Source organism: Pleurodeles waltl, chromosome 3_1 (genome assembly GCF_031143425.1).
Source record: "Pleurodeles waltl isolate 20211129_DDA chromosome 3_1, aPleWal1.hap1.20221129, whole genome shotgun sequence".
Taxonomy (NCBI): Eukaryota; Metazoa; Chordata; class Amphibia; order Caudata; family Salamandridae; genus Pleurodeles; species Pleurodeles waltl.
In genome coordinates, this window is record NC_090440.1 from 674,042,798 (window position 1) to 674,061,395 (window position 18,598).

At 47.7% G+C, this 18,598-nt stretch overlaps 1 protein-coding gene across 4 annotated transcripts in view; it reads right to left on the reverse strand.

Annotated features, from left to right (window-relative positions):
• The window catches only part of SAXO4 (stabilizer of axonemal microtubules 4), a 194,745-nt gene that overhangs the window by 36,286 nt on the left and 139,861 nt on the right, over positions 1 to 18,598 (reverse strand). For all 4 annotated transcript variants that reach the window (XM_069223248.1, XM_069223250.1, XM_069223249.1 and 1 more), the window contains 3 exons: positions 18,173 to 18,280; positions 13,749 to 13,843; positions 12,629 to 12,793 (listed from right to left, as the gene is read on the reverse strand). In XM_069223248.1, the coding sequence (XP_069079349.1) occupies positions 12,629 to 12,793; positions 13,749 to 13,843; positions 18,173 to 18,280 (368 nt within the window). The remainder of the gene's footprint in view (positions 1 to 12,628; positions 12,794 to 13,748; positions 13,844 to 18,172; positions 18,281 to 18,598) is intronic.

The window sequence follows — 18,598 nt, forward strand, 5'->3', positions numbered from 1 at the left end:
GCGGGAACTCCCGAAAGGGAAGGGCGTAGCCTTTCCCCACAATGCCGAGAACCCAAGTGTCCGTTGTGATAGACTTCCACTTGTGGAGAAAATGCTGTAATCTTCCCCCTACAGGAGAGGAGTGAGTGGGAAACGGTGGAAGCCTAAGGCTGCTTCCCCTGCTGCACCCATCCAGAGGACGAGGAAGAGGCAGAGTGCTGTTGAGAGGCTCCTCTGGTACGGGCCCCACCCCTCCCCCTCCCTCTAAATGACCTATAGGGGAGGGAAGAGGCGGGTTGCTGGAACCTCCCCCGAAAGGAAGAGGAAGAAGAGCCACGCCCAAATCCCCGAAACCTCCTGAAAAATCTAGAAGAGGCAGAGGAAGAAGGAGCTTGCAGTCCTAACGATTTGGCTGTGGCTCTGCTCTCCTTAAATCGTTCCAAGGCCGAATCTGCCTTGGCTCCAAACAGTCTGTCCCCATCAAACGGGAGGTCCAGCAGGGTCGACTGCACATCCGCAGAAAACCCTGAGTTTCGGAGCCAGGCCTGTCTTCTTGCCACCACAGCCGTGCCCATCGCCCTGGCCACCGAGTCGGTCGTGTCCAGCCCAGACTGGATAATCTGGGTCGCGGCAGCCTGGGCGTCCGAGACCACATCCAAGAGACCCTGGGGGAGCTCCGTAAATGAAGACGAAATATCATCCATCAGAGCATGGATGTACCTCCCCAGAATGCACGTTGCGTTGGTGGCCTTCAACGCCAAACTGCATGACGAAAATATTTTCTTGGACTGCGCATCCAGTTTCTTGGAGTCTCTGTCTCCAGGCACCGTCGGGAAGGAACCAGGCGCTGACTTTGAGGAACAGGAGGCTTGCACCACCAAGCTCTCCGGCGTAGGGTGTCTAGAGAGAAAGCCAGGGTCAGATGGTGCAGCTCGATACCTCCTGGCCACAGCCCTATGAACGGCCGAGGAAGACACCGGCTTCTTCCACACCTCCAACACCGGATCCAGCAAAGCCTCATTAAATGGCAAGAGAGGCTCAGCTGCAGCAGAGGCCGGATGCAATACCTCTGTCAGCAAATTCTGCTTCGCCTCTGCCACCGGCAAAGGCAGGTCCAAAAAGCTCGCTGCCTTCCTCACCACAGCATGAAAGGAAGCAGCCTCCTCGGTATATTCCCCTGGAGATGAAAGGTCCCACTCAGGGGAAGTGTCCAGCCCACTGGCTGTATCCAGACCATGTAGTCCGTCTCCAGAGTCCTCAATCTCTCCCTCCTCTAAGACTCGCTGGTACTCCTGCTCTTCTAAAAGACGGAGAGCACGCCTCCTCGAATGAAGTCTCTCCTCGATACGCGGAGTCGACATGGCCTCCGCCGACGTCGAAGAACGGCGCCGATCTCCAGAAGCATCTGACGCCGCGTCCGGCGCCACAGGCAGCTTCGGCGCCGAGGTAGGAGCCGGAGGACGAGGTCTTGGAGCCGATGGACCACCCGGAGTCACAGGGCAAAATCCTGACTTCGACGGAAGGGCAACCTCCGGGGCCGAAACATCCGAAGCCACCGGAGCGGCCACCGACGCCGGCACCGGCGCCGAGCCCACATTCCCAAAAGGGAGAAAGGGCATAAAGGGTGCCGGCCGAAGAGGCGCAGGATCACCCAACGAAAAGGCCAAGGGCCCCGAAGGACCAGCCGGAGCAGCTCCTGGAGCCATCTGCTGAAAGATGGTATACATCGCATTAAGAAACGCGGTACTATCGGCTCCAGGAGTGGGAAAAGCCGGATACTGGGGTGCCTGGATCGAGGGCGACCCCGACGCCGGCCTCGACGTCTGCGACGCCGGAGAAAACACAAGAGGCTGCACCACCTCAATCACCGACGCCTGACCAGGCGAAGTCGGTGACGCCGGAGAGGGCAACGGCGTCGATGGATGCGGCGTGACCGTGGGGCTGACCTCCCAAGTCCTCCAACGCCGAGCCGAAGGTGACCTCGAACGAGACTCCTTGCTGGAATGACGTCGTGAGTCTCTACGGCGCCGGGAGTCTCGATGACGCCGGTGAGACCTTGGCGAAGAAGACTTCTTATGATGTTTCTCCTTCTTCTTTGACTTTGCCATGAATAACTTGGCCTCACGCTCCTTGAGGGCCTTCGGATTCATGTGTTGACATGAATCGCAAGTCGAGACGTCGTGGTCGGAGCTCAGACACCATAGACAGTCGAGTGAGGATCTGTAACTGACATCTTGCCCCCACACTCTCGACAGGGCTTGAAATCCGACTTCCTCTGAGACATTATTACCGCAGAGAAGACTACGCAGCAGACAATACACTGTAACCACGAAGGTAACAGTAGCTCCCTCGAAGATAACCGTTTCGAATGCACGGAAAAAAGGGAACTGTCATCGGCACGTCAGCGAGGACCTCTTATTGCCTGTATGACGTCAGACGGCGTCGCGTGGGCTAGAGTGACGTCCTCGTCGACGTGCAGAGACTAGTAAGAAGATTTCCGTCGAATGCTGGCGCCATGGGAGTATTCATTAGGTGAGGAATCCACAGGTAGTTGTATCCATCAGAATAATATGTTTTAAATGTGTCACAAATATTTTTAGTTCTGTATACATGAATTGTTCGTATTGTTCAAAATATTCAAAACCATATAAGAAATCTCAAATTGAATGACAAGGAGGCACTCACAAGCACACTTGCTTACAAACTTTTGTCGGGTTGTCATTATGTTGCTCAGTTTAATGAATTGACTATGCTTTATTGATTTGGCTGCCTATAGAAAATTGTAGGCAAATTTGTGTGGCCTGAGCATACTACTTTATTGGTGACTGGTTCTAATTTTGCTAGTCACATCACTACTGATGCATTAATTATTTTTAATGAATAAATCTAAAACTTTGAAAAGATAAAGTGAGTGCCTTTGGTGGATATTTTTGTGATGGAGTTTCTGAGTCTACTTTTCCTTCCACTGATCCTGCGTATCAACCCTTCTTAATAAAAGACAGTGTTGACAAAATTACATAACTGATTAACTCTGTCTGTTTCTCTATTGTCATCCACATTTCAATTGTTATTTCTACATAGAACCCTACATCTCCCCTCTTTCTTACTATATATATATATACATGTTATTAGAACTGTCAGCCTTAGGTTGGTGTTCCCCCAAATGTCTTGCCTTCCTCTTCCATTTTTGTTGATCTCATTTTTGCTGGCCTTAGGACTCTGTGCACTTTACGTCTGCTAAGCAGTGCTAAAGTGCATGTGCTCCCTCCTTAAACATAGTAACATTGGCTTATCCTCAATAGGCATATTTATTTACTTATGAGCCCCCAGTAAAGTGGTACTACATTTACCCAGGGCCTGTAAATTACGTGCACTAATTGGCCTTCCTCACTGATTGCGCCAGTCCCTTAAGTAGCCCTTTCAAACATGTCACAAGCCTGTCATTGCAGCATGTGTGTGCAGTTATAAACTTGTCATAAGCAGTGTATGTGGGGGGTGAAAGTTATAACTAGCTCTACTAACTATAACCGGTAAACCTTTTCAGTTTCAATAGTTCAAAATATTAATGTTGTCACTGACAGATGTTTATCACACCTAACTATAACCTTACTTTAATCTTTGTTCTTTTCAGTGAGTTTCTATGTTTTTTTAACGGGCAGGCCCTGTGGCCGACCCCCCCACATGCAGCTAACTCCACGCTGTGCATAGCTTTTGCCCATGCGAAGTGGGGGTTAGCAACACAGCCTGTGGCCAACCCTTTTAAAAGCAGTTAACCCCACACTGTGCAGGGCCTTCAGTCATGCATGGCGGGGGTTGACCAATAGACCTGGCCTGCAGCCACACCCTGCAGCCAAACCTCCACATGCAGCTTACCTCATGCTGTGCATGGCATTTGGCCGTGCGCTGTGGGGAGTTGGCCACAAAGGCAGCCAGCCCCACACTGATCACGGCTTTCAGCCCTGGGTACCCCATCCCCATGGCAAGGGGAGGGGGGCTGCATGGGCCTGAACCTATTATGGGCCTTGTTCCATCCCCCTGCCCTTCATCATTTAGTTTATGTGAGAAGGGGAACTGCTTGGCCCCCTTCCCGAGCATTAAGAGGCCCCGGGTAACCCAACCCCAGGGCCATAATTTGTTTAAATGGGGAAGAGCTCTGCATGCCTCCTCCCCTCCCAGATCCTCAAAAGGCCCCAGGTAGTCCACCCACAGAGCTGCAATGTAGCAAAATGGAGAGGGGGGCCACACGGACCTTGCATAGCCTCTAAAGGCCCCAGGGAGAGCACCACTGGGACAAAGATTACTTATAGTTGGGAGGAGGCTATGCAGCCCCCCTCCCCAACCTGCTATCAGCCCCTGGGACCCCATCTCACAGGGCCCAGATTTTTAAAAGGTATTTGCCTGCCCTGGTGTCCACCCAGGACACCCACCATATGGTTGTTGGGCCACAGAGGGAGCCCTCCAGCCCCCAACCAACTCCCTGCATGCAGCAGGAGCCTGCATTGCTCCCACCCTCAGGGAGCAACTACTAATGCTGCTCCCTCCAGGTGGAAGCAATCTTTTGATCTGTTTACCTCCTCACATCAGTGCAGGCAGGGAAACAGATCATAAATATTTTCCCAGCAGGCAGGAGCATTTTCAAAGCTGCTCCATCCGCTGGGAGCAGACTTTGTGTTTGCTCCTGCTTGGTGGGAACAATGAAAATGCTCCAGCCTAGCTAGAACAAACATAGCCTGTACTGGTGCGGGCAGGGAACCACTATGTCCCAGGGGTGGGCTCCCTGGGACGTAGCTTGTGAGCTAGCCTGGGGGATGGGGTCCCCAGGGCCATTAGTGTGCACCCCCCTCCCTCTGGCAAGGAAGCTACGTGGCCCCATCTTCATTTTGTTAAATTTCAGCCCCGGTGGTGGGTTTCCTGGACCTTTGGAGGCTCAGAGAAGGAGGCCACCTGCCCCCTTCACCATTTTGTTAAATTTAAGCCCCAAGGGTAGGCTTCTCAGAGTCTTTTGAGGCTCAAAAAGGAGGATGAGACACATGAACTCTCAACTTCTAGATTCTTGTTACAAGATAACTACTCTGCCATCACCAGTAAGCTAAGATAGTGCCAGTCTTACGCCAGATTCAGAGTCATATGAGAGATAATTCCCTATCAAGGATTATGAATGGTAAGCTAGAAATTGTTGTACCTTGGACCTATAGTGTTACTAAAGTCCATGCTGTATACCACATCTAGGCCCATATTTATAATTTTTGCATGCAGGGCAATCCACCAAGCTAGGTATGCACCGTATTTAACATTATATAGCGCATTCCTGTCCTTTCATAGCACTGGCCCACTTTTGACTGCCTCACACCGATGCAGGCACCCTTGTGTCATGGTGCAAGGGTGCATTGTAGGCAGGGTTGATTTTGTGCAGGAAGGGGCAGTTTCTTGCTCACAAACCATCCTCAGGAGCAAAGAGGAAGAAATGAGGAGAAATAAACACATTTCTCATGAGACTCATGAGCAATTTGTTATGCACTTAGTTAGGGCACTCCCCCAGCTGCTACAGCAAGACGGTATGAGAGTTTGCCACTTTATAGAACTTACACGTCTGCTGGACCAAGCCAGTTACAATCTTTACATAGTTGTTAGTGCAAAGTGCTGAAATTACATTATTAAATCAATAGTCTTAACTCGGAAAATGGGTGACATCTTTTCTAAGACAGGAGAACCGGGAAGTTCTTCTCTCGATCAATCAATTTCTACTTCCCAAAGGAAGTTATTCAGGCAGGTTTGAGCCTCTGGATTAATAGTACAAAACAACAGAAAGTAAAAGGAGGGTTTCGGGATCCTGTAGCAACCTGCCTGAGGCCAAGGCGGGGTGCAAATGGTAATGACTGACAAGGAGGACAGAGAAGGGGGTGATGGTGCTGAGCCTGGCCCTGGAACCATGTCACAAACCCAGTCCTGATACTGCTCTGTTTCGACAGCTTAAAAAAACGTGTTCACTCATTCTCTCCCCCACACACGTCCTCTAGAATGAGTATGCAAAAGTTACTTGCAGCTCCGGTTGCACAATGAAAATGTCACTTACCCAGTGTACATCTGTTCGTGGCATCAGTCGCTGAGATTCACATGGTATGCATGAGCTCGCCATCTGGTGTTGGGTCGGAGTGTTACAAGTTGTTTTTCTTCGAAGAAGTGTTTTCGAGTCACGGGACCGAGTGACTCCACCTTCTGTGCTCATTGCGCATGGGCGTCGACTCCATCTTCGATTGTTTTCCCCGCAGAGGGTGAGGTAGGAGTTGTACTATAGTAATAGTGCCCGCGCAATGAAAAATGTAAGTATGTACCTATTAAAGGATTAAGTAATATATATACAAATGTACAAAATTGAAGGTAACTTCTGAACTGCTACAGGCTTCCGGGGAGGTGGGTGGGTCCATGTGAATCTCAGCGACTGATGCCACGAACAGATGTACACTGGGTAAGTGACATTTTCAGTTCGATGGCATCTGTCGCTGTAGATACACATGGTATGCATAGACTAGTAAGCAGTTAGTTCCCCATAAGCGGTGGTTTAGCCTGTAGGAGTAGAAGTTGTCTGAAATAGAGTTCTTAATACAGCTTGACCTACTGTAGCTTGTTGTGCGGATAGCACATCTATACAGTAGTGTTTGGTGAATGTGTGAGGCGTAGACCAAGTGGCTGCCTTACATATTTCTTGCATTGGGATGTTTCCTAAAAAGGCCATTGAAGCACCTTTTTTCCTTGTTGAATGTGCCCTGGGAGTAATGGGCAGTTGTCTTTTTGCTTTAAGGTAGCAGATTTGGATGCATTTAACTATCCATCTGGCTATACCTTGTTTTGATATTGGGTTACCTGCATGAGGTTTTTGGAATGCAATAAATAGCTGTTTAGTTTTTCTGATGTTCTTCGTTCTGTCAATGTAGTACATTAATGCTCTTTTGACATCTAATGTATGTAGTGCTCTTTCAGCCACAGAATCTGGCTGTGGGAAGAATACTGGTAATTCTACCGTTTGATTTAGATGGAATGGAGAAATAACTTTTGGTAAAAATTTTGGATTAGGTCGTAGGACGACCTTATTTTTATGTATTTGTATAAAAGGCTCTTGTGTTGTGAACGCTTGAATTTCACTTACTCTTCTTAGAGATGTAATGGCGATGAGAAAGGCAACTTTCCAGGTGAGGAATTGTATTCCGCAAGAGTGCATGGGTTCGAAGGGTGGGCCCATGAGTCTTGTTAGAACCACGTTTAGGTTCCATGAAGGAACAGGTGGTGTTCTTGGTGGTATAATTCTTTTAAGCCCTTCTATGAATGCTTTGATAACTGGTATCCTATACAAGGAAGTTGAATATGTAGTTTGCAGGTATGCAGATATTGCTGCAAGGTGTATTTTAATAGAAGAGAAGGCTAGCTTTGCTTTTTGTAAATGGAGCAAGTAATTTACTATATGTTTTGGAGTTGCCTCTAGTGGTTGTATCTGATTATGATGGCAGTACCAAACAAATCTTTTCCACTTACTTGCGTAGCAGTGTCTAGTGGATGGCCTTCTGGCCTGCTTTATGACTTCCATACACTCTTGGCTAAGTTGTAAGTGTCCGAATTCTAGGATTTCAGGAGCCAGATTGCTAGATTCAGCTATGCTGGGTCCGGGTGTCTGATCTGTTGGTTGTGTTGCGTTAACAGATCTGGTTTGTTGGGCAGTTTGATGTGTGGTACTACAGACAGATCTAGCAGTGTTGTGTACCAGGGTTGTCTTGCCCACGTTGGTGCTATTAAAATGAGTTTGAGTTTGTTTTGACTCAATTTGTTTACTAGGTAAGGAAGGAGAGGGAGAGGAGGAAAAGCGTAAGCAAATATTCCTGACCAGTTCATCCATAGGGCATTGCCTTGGGATTGCTTGTGTGGGTATCTGGACGCGAAGTTTTGGCATTTTGCGTTCTCTTTTGTTGCAAATAAGTCTATTTGTGGTGTTCCCCAGAGTGTGAAGTAGGTGTTCAGAATTTGTGGGTGGATTTCCCATTCGTGGACTTGCTGGTGATCTCGAGAGAGATTGTCTGCCAGCTGATTCTGGATCCCCGGAATAAACTGTGCTATTAGACCAATTTGATGGTGGATAGCCCACTTCCATATTTTTTGAGCTAACAAGCTTAACTGCGTTGAATGTGTTCCTCCTTGTTTGTTTAGATAATACATCGTTGTCATGTTGTCTGTTTTGACAAGGATGTATTTGTGGGTTATGATTGGTTGGAAAGCTTTTAGTGCTTGAAAAACTGCTAATAATTCTAGATGATTTATATGCAGTTTTGTTTGATGTATGTTCCATTGTCCTCTTATGTTGTGTTGATTGAGATGTGCTCCCCACCCTGTCATGGAAGCATCTGTTGTTATTACGTACTGTGGCACTGGGTCTTGGAAAGGCCGCCCTATGTTTAAATTTATACTGTTCCACCATAGAAGCGATAGGTAAGTTTGGCGGTCTAGCAACACCAGATCTAGAAGGTGACCCTGTGCTTGAGACCACTGTGAGGCTAGGCACTGTTGTAAGGGCCTCATGTGCAGTCTTGCGTTTGGGACAATGGCTATGCATGAGGACATCATGCCTAGGAGCTGTAGTATTGTTCTTGCTTGTATTGTTTGGTTTGGAGACATGTGTTGAATGACCCTGTTGAAATTGTGGATCCTTTGTGGAGTTGGCGTTGCTACTCCTTTTGTTGTGTCTATTATGGCTCCTAGATATTGCTGTACTTTGCTTGGCAGAATGTTTGATTTTGCAAAGTTGACGGTGAACCCTAAATTGTAGAGGGTTTGTATGACTTGATTTGTGTGGTTTGAGCATTGTGTGAGCGAACTGGTTTTGATTAGCCAGTCGTCTAGATACGGGAACACATGTATTTGCTGCCTTCTGATGTGTGCAGCGACTACTGCTAGGCACTTTGTGAATACTCTTGGAGCGGTTGTTAAACCAAAAGGCAATACTTTGAATTGGTAATGTATTCCTTTGAATACAAACCTTAGATATTTCCTGTGTGATTGATGGATTGGTATATGGAAATATGCGTCCTTGAGGTCTAGGGTTGTCATGTAGTCGTGTTTTCTGAGCAATGGTAACACTTCTTGTAGTGTGACCATGTGAAAATGGTCTGATTTGATGAATGTGTTTACTACCCTGAGGTCTAGAATTGGTCTCAGTGTTTCGTCCTTTTTTGGTATCAAGAAGTACAGTGAATAAACTCCTGTGTTTATTTGTGTGCTTGGTACTAATTCTATTGCATTTTTTTGCAGTAGTGCTTGAACTTCTATCTCTAGAAGTTGTGAATGGTATTTTGATAAATTTTGTGATTTTGGTGGTATGTCTGGAGGGAATTGCATGAATTCTATGCAATAACCATGTTGGATAATTGCTAGGACCCATGTATCTGTAGTTATTTTGTCCCATGCTTCGTAATATTGATGTATCCTCCCCCCCACTGGTGTTGTGTGGGAGGGGTGAGTGACGTGTGAGTCACTGCTTGTTGGTAGTGTTTTTGGGGCTTTGAAATCTTCCTCTATTCCTAGGAAATTGCCCCCCTCTATACTGGCCCCGAAAACCTCCCCTGTACTGTCCCTGGTAGGTGGGCGGTGCGGACTGTGAGGTGCTAGCTTGTGTGGCCTGACCCCGAAACCCTCCTCTAAAAGGTGTTTTGCGGAAGGTGTTATAAGATCCTCTGCTCTGCGGGGAGTAGAGTGCGCCCATGGCCTTGGCAGTGTCAGTGTCCTTCTTGAGCTTTTCTATAGCTGTGTCGACCTCCGGACCGAACAGAAGTTTCTCGTTTACTGGCATGTTAAGCACTGCCTGCTGAATTTCTGGCTTGAATCCAGACGTTCTGAGCCATGCGTGCCTACGGATGGTAACCGACGTATTAATGGTTCTTGCGGCCGTGTCTGCTGCATCCATGGAGGAGCGTATTTGATTGTTGGAAATGTTTTGACCCTCCTCAACAACCTGTTTTGCTCTTTTTTGCAGATCTTTTGGGAGATGTTCAATGAGATGCTGCATCTCATCCCAGTGGGCTCTGTCGTATCGCGCTAGCAGCGCTTGTGAATTTGCGATGCGCCACTGGTTTGCTGCTTGGACAGCAACCCTCTTCCCGGCTGCATCGAACTTCCTACTTTCTTTATCTGGGGGAGGTGCATCCCCAGAAGTGTGTGAGTTTGCCCGTTTTCTGGCAGCCCCTACCACCACAGAGTCTGGTGGCAGCTGAGAGGTGATGAAGACAGGGTCCGTAGGAGGCGCCTTATACTTTTTGTCCACCCTAGGCGTCACTGCCCTACTTTTAACTGGCTCCTTGAAAATGTCCTTTGCATGGCGTAGCATGCCTGGGAGCATCGGCAGGCTTTGGTAGGAGCTGTGGGTTGAGGAGAGGGTGTTAAATAAAAAATCATCCTCTACTTGTTCCGAGTGTAGTTCCACATTATGGAATAGAGCTGCTCTAGCCACCACTTGTGAGTAGGCTGTGCTGTCTTCCGGTGGTGATGGCCTAGTTGGGTATGTGTCTGGGCTGTTATCAGACACTGGTGCGTCGTACAAGTCCCACGCATCCTGATCTTGGTCGTCGTGGCTCATGGCGGTGTGAGCTGGCGAATGTGACGGGGTGTAAGTTGGCGAAGCCGGAGTTACAGGTGGAGGCGAGGGAGGAGGTGTTACCTTTTGTGTTGTTTCTTGCTGAGGAGTAAACTGAAGCGTTCTCTTTCGTTTGACAGGTGGAAGGGTACTGATCTTCCCAGTCCCCTGCTGAATAAAGATACGCTTTTGCGTGTGATCCACGTCAGTGGATTGCAGTTCTTGTTCAAATCTATGTTTCTTCAGTTGAGAAGACATAGAATGCTCTTCGGTATAGGAGCCAGAAACAGGGTCTGATGTCGCTTTTTTCGGCTCCGAAAGCCCTGTCGATTGTTTTTTCGGCTCCGAGGTAACCTTCCTCTTTTTCTGTGCCGAAAATTCTTGGCCTCTATGGTCTTCGGCGCCACTGTCTCGGCGTCGATCGGTGTCGACACCGAACTCTCGGTGTCGATGCTTCTGTTTAGCACTCTCTCGGTCCCGAGGAGGCTGCGTGCCGGTGTCTCGACCGAAGTCGGACGATCTCGACACTGAATGGGCCTTTTTCGGTGCCGATTGTTGGTCACCGAGAATTTGGGTGGAGCCATGGCCGGTTGGCAGTGGCGTCCCCTGGGCCTTCTTTCCTTTTTTAAGGTTTGATCTCGACGTCTTACTCACAGTTCTTGTAGAGTGTAGCTCGTCGGAGTCTGAATCCTGGATGGAAAAGGATTCCTCCTGTTCTTCTTCTGTCTCGAACTGTCGACGCTCTTTTGGCGTGGACGCCATCTGCAGTCTTCTCGCTCGACGGTCGCGCAGAGTTTTTCGGGACCGGAACGCCCGACAGGCCTCGCAGGATTCTTCACTGTGCTCGGGTGACAGGCACAGATTACAGACCGAGTGCAGGTCCGTATAAGGATATTTGTTGTGGCATTCGGGGCAGAATCGAAACGGGGTCCGATCCATCGGCGTTGTCCTCCACGCGGTCGGGCCGACTAGGCCCCGACGGGGTGCCGAAATCTACCCCGAAGGGCACCGAAGCGCTTCGATGTTCAACGCGTCGTCGTATGTGTCTATCTCTAACCGGATCGCAACGATACCGTCGAAAATCTTCCGTCTTCAGCTATCTTTCCGTTCCGAAACTCGGAGCGACATGAACACGTCCGAACCCGATGGCGGAAAGAAAACAATCGAAGATGGAGTCGACGCCCATGCGCAATGAGCACAGAAGGTGGAGTCACTCGGTCCCGTGACTCGAAAACACTTCTTCGAAGAAAAACAACTTGTAACACTCCGACCCAACACCAGATGGCGAGCTCATGCATACCATGTGTATCTACAGCGACAGATGCCATCGAACTAATTAATACCTCGTAGGTTTGTTATGCAGTAGAGCATCCACGTGTTCGAACTACTAGATATTTGTTTGGAGCTGGAACAAACGAAACAAATGCATCTTACAGAGTTTCTGGACAATTAGCTGAAGGAATCCCAGAATGTAAGGACTCTATTTAAATTAGGATGGCCCAGTGAGCACAGATTATTCTAATTAAAACAGTGTCAATTTTGTGGCGTCTCAAAGCTCCTGACTCCACAGCATTGTACGACTGCATTAAAGTTACAGTGAATCTAGCACTCGGTGTACCTGGTCTGCTTCGGCAAGTATAAATGATCCTAGAGTTAGGTAGAGGGCGCTGCACCCCCTGCTGCAGAGAGTAGCTGACAGCTATCTGCAGCTGGCCAGTGCTGGAAGCCTTGGGAAGCCAATTCAAAGTTCTATCGGGTAACTATCGCCCACACGAGCCCGGAAAAAAGTCAAAATGGAAATCTTTGATTGGTCTAAAAATCAAAAACTCTTATTTTACAATTTCAGCTTTACCCAAGAAATTAGAATTAGAAAGCAGGTCAAGCGTGGCGACCCTTGTCCTTTAAGGCAGCCTACTTTATGTTAAAGGGTAGGTTCCAAAGATACCAACATGTTGTCATAAAAACTCAAGCATGCATAATGAATAAATGGATGTGTAGTGAGACATATAAAATACAGTGCGCGCCTTTTTGAGACAGTACCTAGCCACGTGAGGGTGAAGCTGCCGCAACGTCTCTGTAGAATTGGCACAGGTCCCCAGCTTGCGGGAGACATTATTGGCAGAAAAGCTGCTGGGCTGTATCTTCTGGATTCCTCCACGTGTCCATCCCTCCCTGTCCAGACCCAGAGGTGTCCGGTCATGGAATCTGTAGGATAAAAGTTACAAGGAAAAGGGATCTTTACACAGACCTCTGGATACCACCACATGTCCGTCCCACCATATCCAATTGAAGTGAAGTCCAGAGTCATGGTGTGCATTTAACATCTGCATACACAGTTCTTTATATCAACACATTTCTATACTTGCACCCCAAGTCACAAATCAGAGTCATGAAGAGACACCATCGATTTAGACTTAATCGTGTACCCACCTAGGAGCTTTTGGGATCTGTGAGCTCTTGTCTGAATTCTAGATGTAGTAAAATCAGGTCTGTCCCTTGATAAATTAACTCACAGCAGAATATAATTGACAGGGGTCAAGTAGATTCATAGCAGAGTGAGGAAAGTTGAGTCACCGCAGGTTTTAAATACTGAAGTTGGTGTTCAGTCATGGAAGGTTGTAGTCCGTCTAGTCAGGGCAAATTCACTACAAGTTTTATTTTAACCAGTCAAGCAAGACGTAGATCATCCAAGGTTACATTAATCAAGTCAGGGTTTCTCTGAAATCACCATGAGTCATAGTCATTTCATGTTCTTGGAATGGATTTCGGTCAGGAGTATCAAACTTAAAATATCGACATGTAAAGTAAGTTTGTACAGATTTTCCATACCTAACTCCCAATGTACATACCTTAGTGATATATATCTGCAAGATACGTAGATGTGGAGTTAAGAATAGTAAATACATATGTCCCTGTGTGCATTTACCCTTCAGTATTTTGGCCCTCTATATCCTTGTCACGGTTTGTGACCTGTCAATATTCTGACTCATAACAGGTTGCAGCTGGCCTAGGCATAAGAGGACTCATTTCAGATTGTAGCTGGATGATGGTTCCCCCAACCAGCAGTTTGAATGCATTCTTTACAAGTGGTTAGAGGTCTTTTTTGGGTAAGTGCTCTCACCTGAAGTTGAGCTACTCAGGTTGGGGTGTGCAAACTCACCGAAGGTTGTAGCTAGTCAGGTACGGTTCAGGGTGGTTAGGGGCGGTAGCAGAAGCCACGTACATTTTATTGTTCTCGCTGAATCCAGTTTGCTCCTGTGAAGAAAGATATTGTGACAATAATGTAACCGCTTTTCCCACTCACTCCATTATTCTTCCACATGGCCATTGATCCCACCTGTTAGGGACATTATGCCCTATCAACCCGACTGGACTATACTGCCCATCATTGTCAGCAGTCATTAGTATGTCTCACTGGTGGCCTGAGTGAGGAGCCCACTTTGTCCATGCTTTAAAGCGACTCTGCCGGGCCGGGTGTCCTATGTCTGTGCAGTGTTTTTTTTCATTGTCTTGGTTTCATTAAGAGGTTTTAACCTGTTCATTTTTTGGATTAGGAACTTAAATAGCGACTGTTGTACTGAAAAAGTAGCAAATATGCACCCATAGACATACTCGTTGAATGGATGCAAATTTACTATTTTGGGGAATTCACGAACATTGGCAGTGGTATGCTTGGAAAGAGGCCCCTGGCCTACTACTGGCAATTGAACAACCCAAAAATAGTCTATCCATTAGCAATCGCTTGTGGTGACATTCAAAACCATGATTTTTGCCCTCTGTGCAACACTAGACAGAGGGCCTGATTTAAAGGTTGACAGGCAGAGTAATGGCAGACAACGTGGCAGAGAACTTTACATCTGCCACCCTGCCTTTACTCCACCCACCAAACTTAGAAATGTCCGCCAGCCCTGCAGAAATTTCTATACATTAGCAGGAAGCACTGTCATGGGGGTCTCTGTCAATATAGGAAAAGTTTGACGGAAGGATCTGCTCTCAAACCTTTCCAGTTTTTTTTTCCAAAAACAAACTCCCAAAAAAAACGAATGACCCTCTACATTATGGGAGTCTTTTCCGATGTTGTCTCCCTGACCCTTACCACCAAGATATACCTGGCTGTGACTGACACTAAAAAAAAAAAGCCATCTGACCGTCCACTCTAAATAGAGGAGAAGATCGAATAGCTTACCTCTGATAGCCACTGCTCGGTTGGGCCTTCAGAGGAAGTCTTACACAGATTGAGCAATTTTTACTCTATCAGCATAAAACTTGCATTGTGCTCAACTCAACATCAGATGGCCGGACCTTGACTTTGGCAAACAGGGTTCACCATTGCAGTTGCAATGTAATACCTGACTGCCAAATTCTACATCAGCCCCTGAGGCCCACCTAATACAAATCATTATTGACCACATGGGAACACTCTATCCCAAATCTCTGTCATCCCACCAATTCACTGTGCGACCCACTACTTTTTTAGTTGGGACATTTGACATTCACACACCTGAATCTATTAAACCAACTTAAGTTCCACCTTCTTAGTTGGCTAGTGATTGGTGACCTGGACACAGAAAGACTAGGCTACAGTGACATTGTCTGACACCTGAAGCCCCCAATTTTAAGAAATGAGATGTTAAGTTAACCCTCGTGGAGACAAAAACCCTCCAGATGTGTTATGTCTCCATGTAGTGTTTGGTTTTGTTGACATCTGAACTCTGATTTTGGGGCCCTCTGGTTTCGGGAACTCCCAAAGTGTACCCCATGTCTGAGGGTATAAGGTGACTGGTGCTTGTGATCGTGATATTGCCGACCAGTAGTTCCAGTAAAGGTCCATCCAAACCCCCATAACTGAGGTCCATTGGCTTCAACTTGCAGGGAGGCCTGCAAACCAGTGTAGGAGCAAAGACATTGGAATTAGGGAAAGGCAACCATCTACATGGTTGCCTTTTTCTCTCCAAGCTACCATAACTCTTGATAGCCTGCAGAATCATTTTGATGCTGACCCATGGAGAGATTAGGAGCATACCTGCAAGCCAAGGAGCTGGACTACACTTCCACAAGGTCCAATCGACTGGAAGACCTTCGTAGAGACACCTGGAAGGATGGAGAGTGTTCAGGAGGCATGAGGTAGCCCCAACCTAGCTTCCCATTTATTATTATTATTATTTGTATTGAGCACAACCATTACACAATGGGTTTCCTCAAAAACAGACTTCATGTTCTCTGAACATGCTCCTAGAGAACCCATAGTGTGTAAAACCAAATTGTTAGACATAGACAAAACTGTAATAAATCGTAAATGATGCAAAGGGAGATCGGCAGGTTGCTTCATTGCCAAGAGGCTTGGACTGAGAAGGCTTTACCTCCAATTCGATCGTGTTTATACTTTAAAATAATCAGCATCTTTGCATCAGAAAAACATAGTGATCTGACGGGGTAGCAGCTAGCAAATGTATCTTTTTGATAGATGGATCCATTCCGATGGAAGGCTTTGACCACTAAAGAAAGTGATTTAAAAGAAACTGGGAGCCATTGTGATCTGTCCAGTGCAGCAGAAGCAGAAGACCTACGAGGGAAGAAGGAGACAGGCATGCAACCACAGCCTTTAAGGATGCCCATAAGAGAACAAGCAGAACTTATTTGTAGAGGAGTGGCTTTTTCGCTTGTCAATGCAAGTGTGTGCCTGGCCCTCCCCCATCTATCCTTTGCCCATTTGGTGCTTGTACCCCCCTTCCTAAGCCCCAGAAGGTAGGTGGCAAATTCACAGTGTGTGTCCAGCTCAGATGGTGGAGGAGGTCATCTTAATTCTTAAAACTGTTGTAATTATCTTCCCAGTCCAAACGGTTGCAGAGATGTTGTTATGTGTTGTCAAAATGGGGACCAAATAATAAAGAACCAGTCTTGGTTGGTCCTGATTGGACTTCTCTGACTAAGATACAGTTCCTGAGACATAGGCTTCTAAAACAAAAAACACCTTAGGATCAACCTAGTGAGAACTTGCTCACTAATCCCTCTTGTCCTATTGGAAACCAGGACTGGAGATGAGAAAATATTGTCGACATTTTGATCTCTGAATAATTTAAGGGATCTCCGCAGGACGCTGTTGTCCACCTCACTCATGAATGGATAAATCCGACCACACAAGTGGGTAAGCGAATCAAACATGAACGTAATTCTAGGAAAATCGAGCCCTTGCATTGATTTTGTTCTTATCCCAGCAAGGAGAGTTAGCGAGTCTTAAACCCAATAATATTAGTAGCAATAGGATTAGCTGTTTCTTAAAATTAATCAAATCTTTTGAATGCGCTTCACAAGGTGTGAATGAATTATACTAACCCATTCAAACAAAGCTGCAAATCTGTGGAAAGGTCAATGTTGGAGAACTATGAAGCATGATTTACTTTTCTGTTCAGTGGCTCTTCGGCCTTTGCATTTTGCATTGCTGTGCATATCTTACCCGCCATTTGAAGAAGGCAAAGCGCATTTTTACACAACTACGTCAGCCCCTGGGTCGAAAGGCAACCATCAGCCCATGCTTACATCCCAGCTGCTCATCACCGCTAAACTGTTGTTTTATATTTTTTAAAGATAATGGGGGTCATTCCGACCCTGGCGGTCATAGACCGCCAGGGCCGGGGACGGAGGAAGCACCGCCAACAAGCTGGCGGTGCTTCAGGGGCAATTCTGACCGCGGCGGTAAAGCCGCAGTCAGAAAAGGGGAACCGGCGGTTTCCCGCCGGTTTTCCCCTGCCCCAGAGAATCCTCTACGGCGGCGCTGCAAGCAGCGCCGCCATGGGGATTCCGACCCCCTTCCCGCCATCCCGTTCCTGGCGGTTTTTACCGCCAGGAACAGGATTGCGGGAACGGGTGTCGTGGGGCCCCTGGGGGCCCCTGCACTGCCCATGCCACTGGCATGGGCAGTGCAGGGGCCCCCTAACAGGGCCCCATTCAGATTTTCAGTGTCTGCAAAGCAGACACTGAAAATCGCGACGGGTGCCACTGCACCCGTCGCACACCAGCAACTCCGCCGGCTCCATTCGGAGCCGGCTTCATCGTTGCTGGGGCTTTCCCGCTGGGCGGGCCGGCGGCCTTTTGGCGGTCGCCCGCCCGCCCAGCGGGAAAGTCAGAATGACCGCCGCGTCATTTGACCGCGGTGCGGTCTTCTGGCGGTCTCCGCCCGGCGGGCGGCACCCGCCGCCCGCCGGGGTTGGAATGACCCCCAATATGTACTAAAGCATTTTGCAGTTAGAAACCCTGCAATTTACGAAATCTTAGGATTCGCACATGGCAAAAAGAATTCCTAAATTGTACCAAACCCCTTTAATGATTTGGCAACTCCTCGTGGATTCCCAAAGGGCTTTTGTAACTCATTGCAATTAGGAGGGAGGAGTGAAAGGAGCGCCCCTCCTAACTGAGAATTACAATGTTACGAAAGCCTCAAAGGAAGTGGTAACCGAATCCCAGAAGGGAAGCTGTCCCTGTTGGTAGCTTCCCCTATCGCCATTGTGCCAGGCGACATCGGGGGGAGCAAGCAGTGGTCAAAGTGTGTGGTCATCACTCTTGGCTCACGTTTGTCCCCAGATTCACCTTTTTTCCACAGTCAACTCGCTCCAGTATATCAGTCTGTGTAGGACTTGGTCTCTGCAGCCCTTTGAAAGTCTGCTTCATCACACTGCTCTCAGGAGCGCCCTTCCCCTGCATGGAACACACAAAAATGTTAGAGGAATGGAGGGAGACTGAAGTAGGCAGATTTACAGAGGGAGAGAATGGAAGAGAGAAACAGAATAAGAAGGGTAAGTGGGAAGAGGGGAAAATGCAGTTTGATGGAGCCCTCATCTTAAACTGCCCCTCCTAGACTGTATATTCGGTTTGACATTGCACGTTAGAGACCTCCCTTAAGAAGTAACCGTCATCTGTATTTTCCGAGGTTTCCCCAGTGAAGTCACTTGGGCTCAATCTCTAGGGCTCAGCACTGCCCTGGGATTATACAAAACAAGGTTCTTGGTAAAAGCA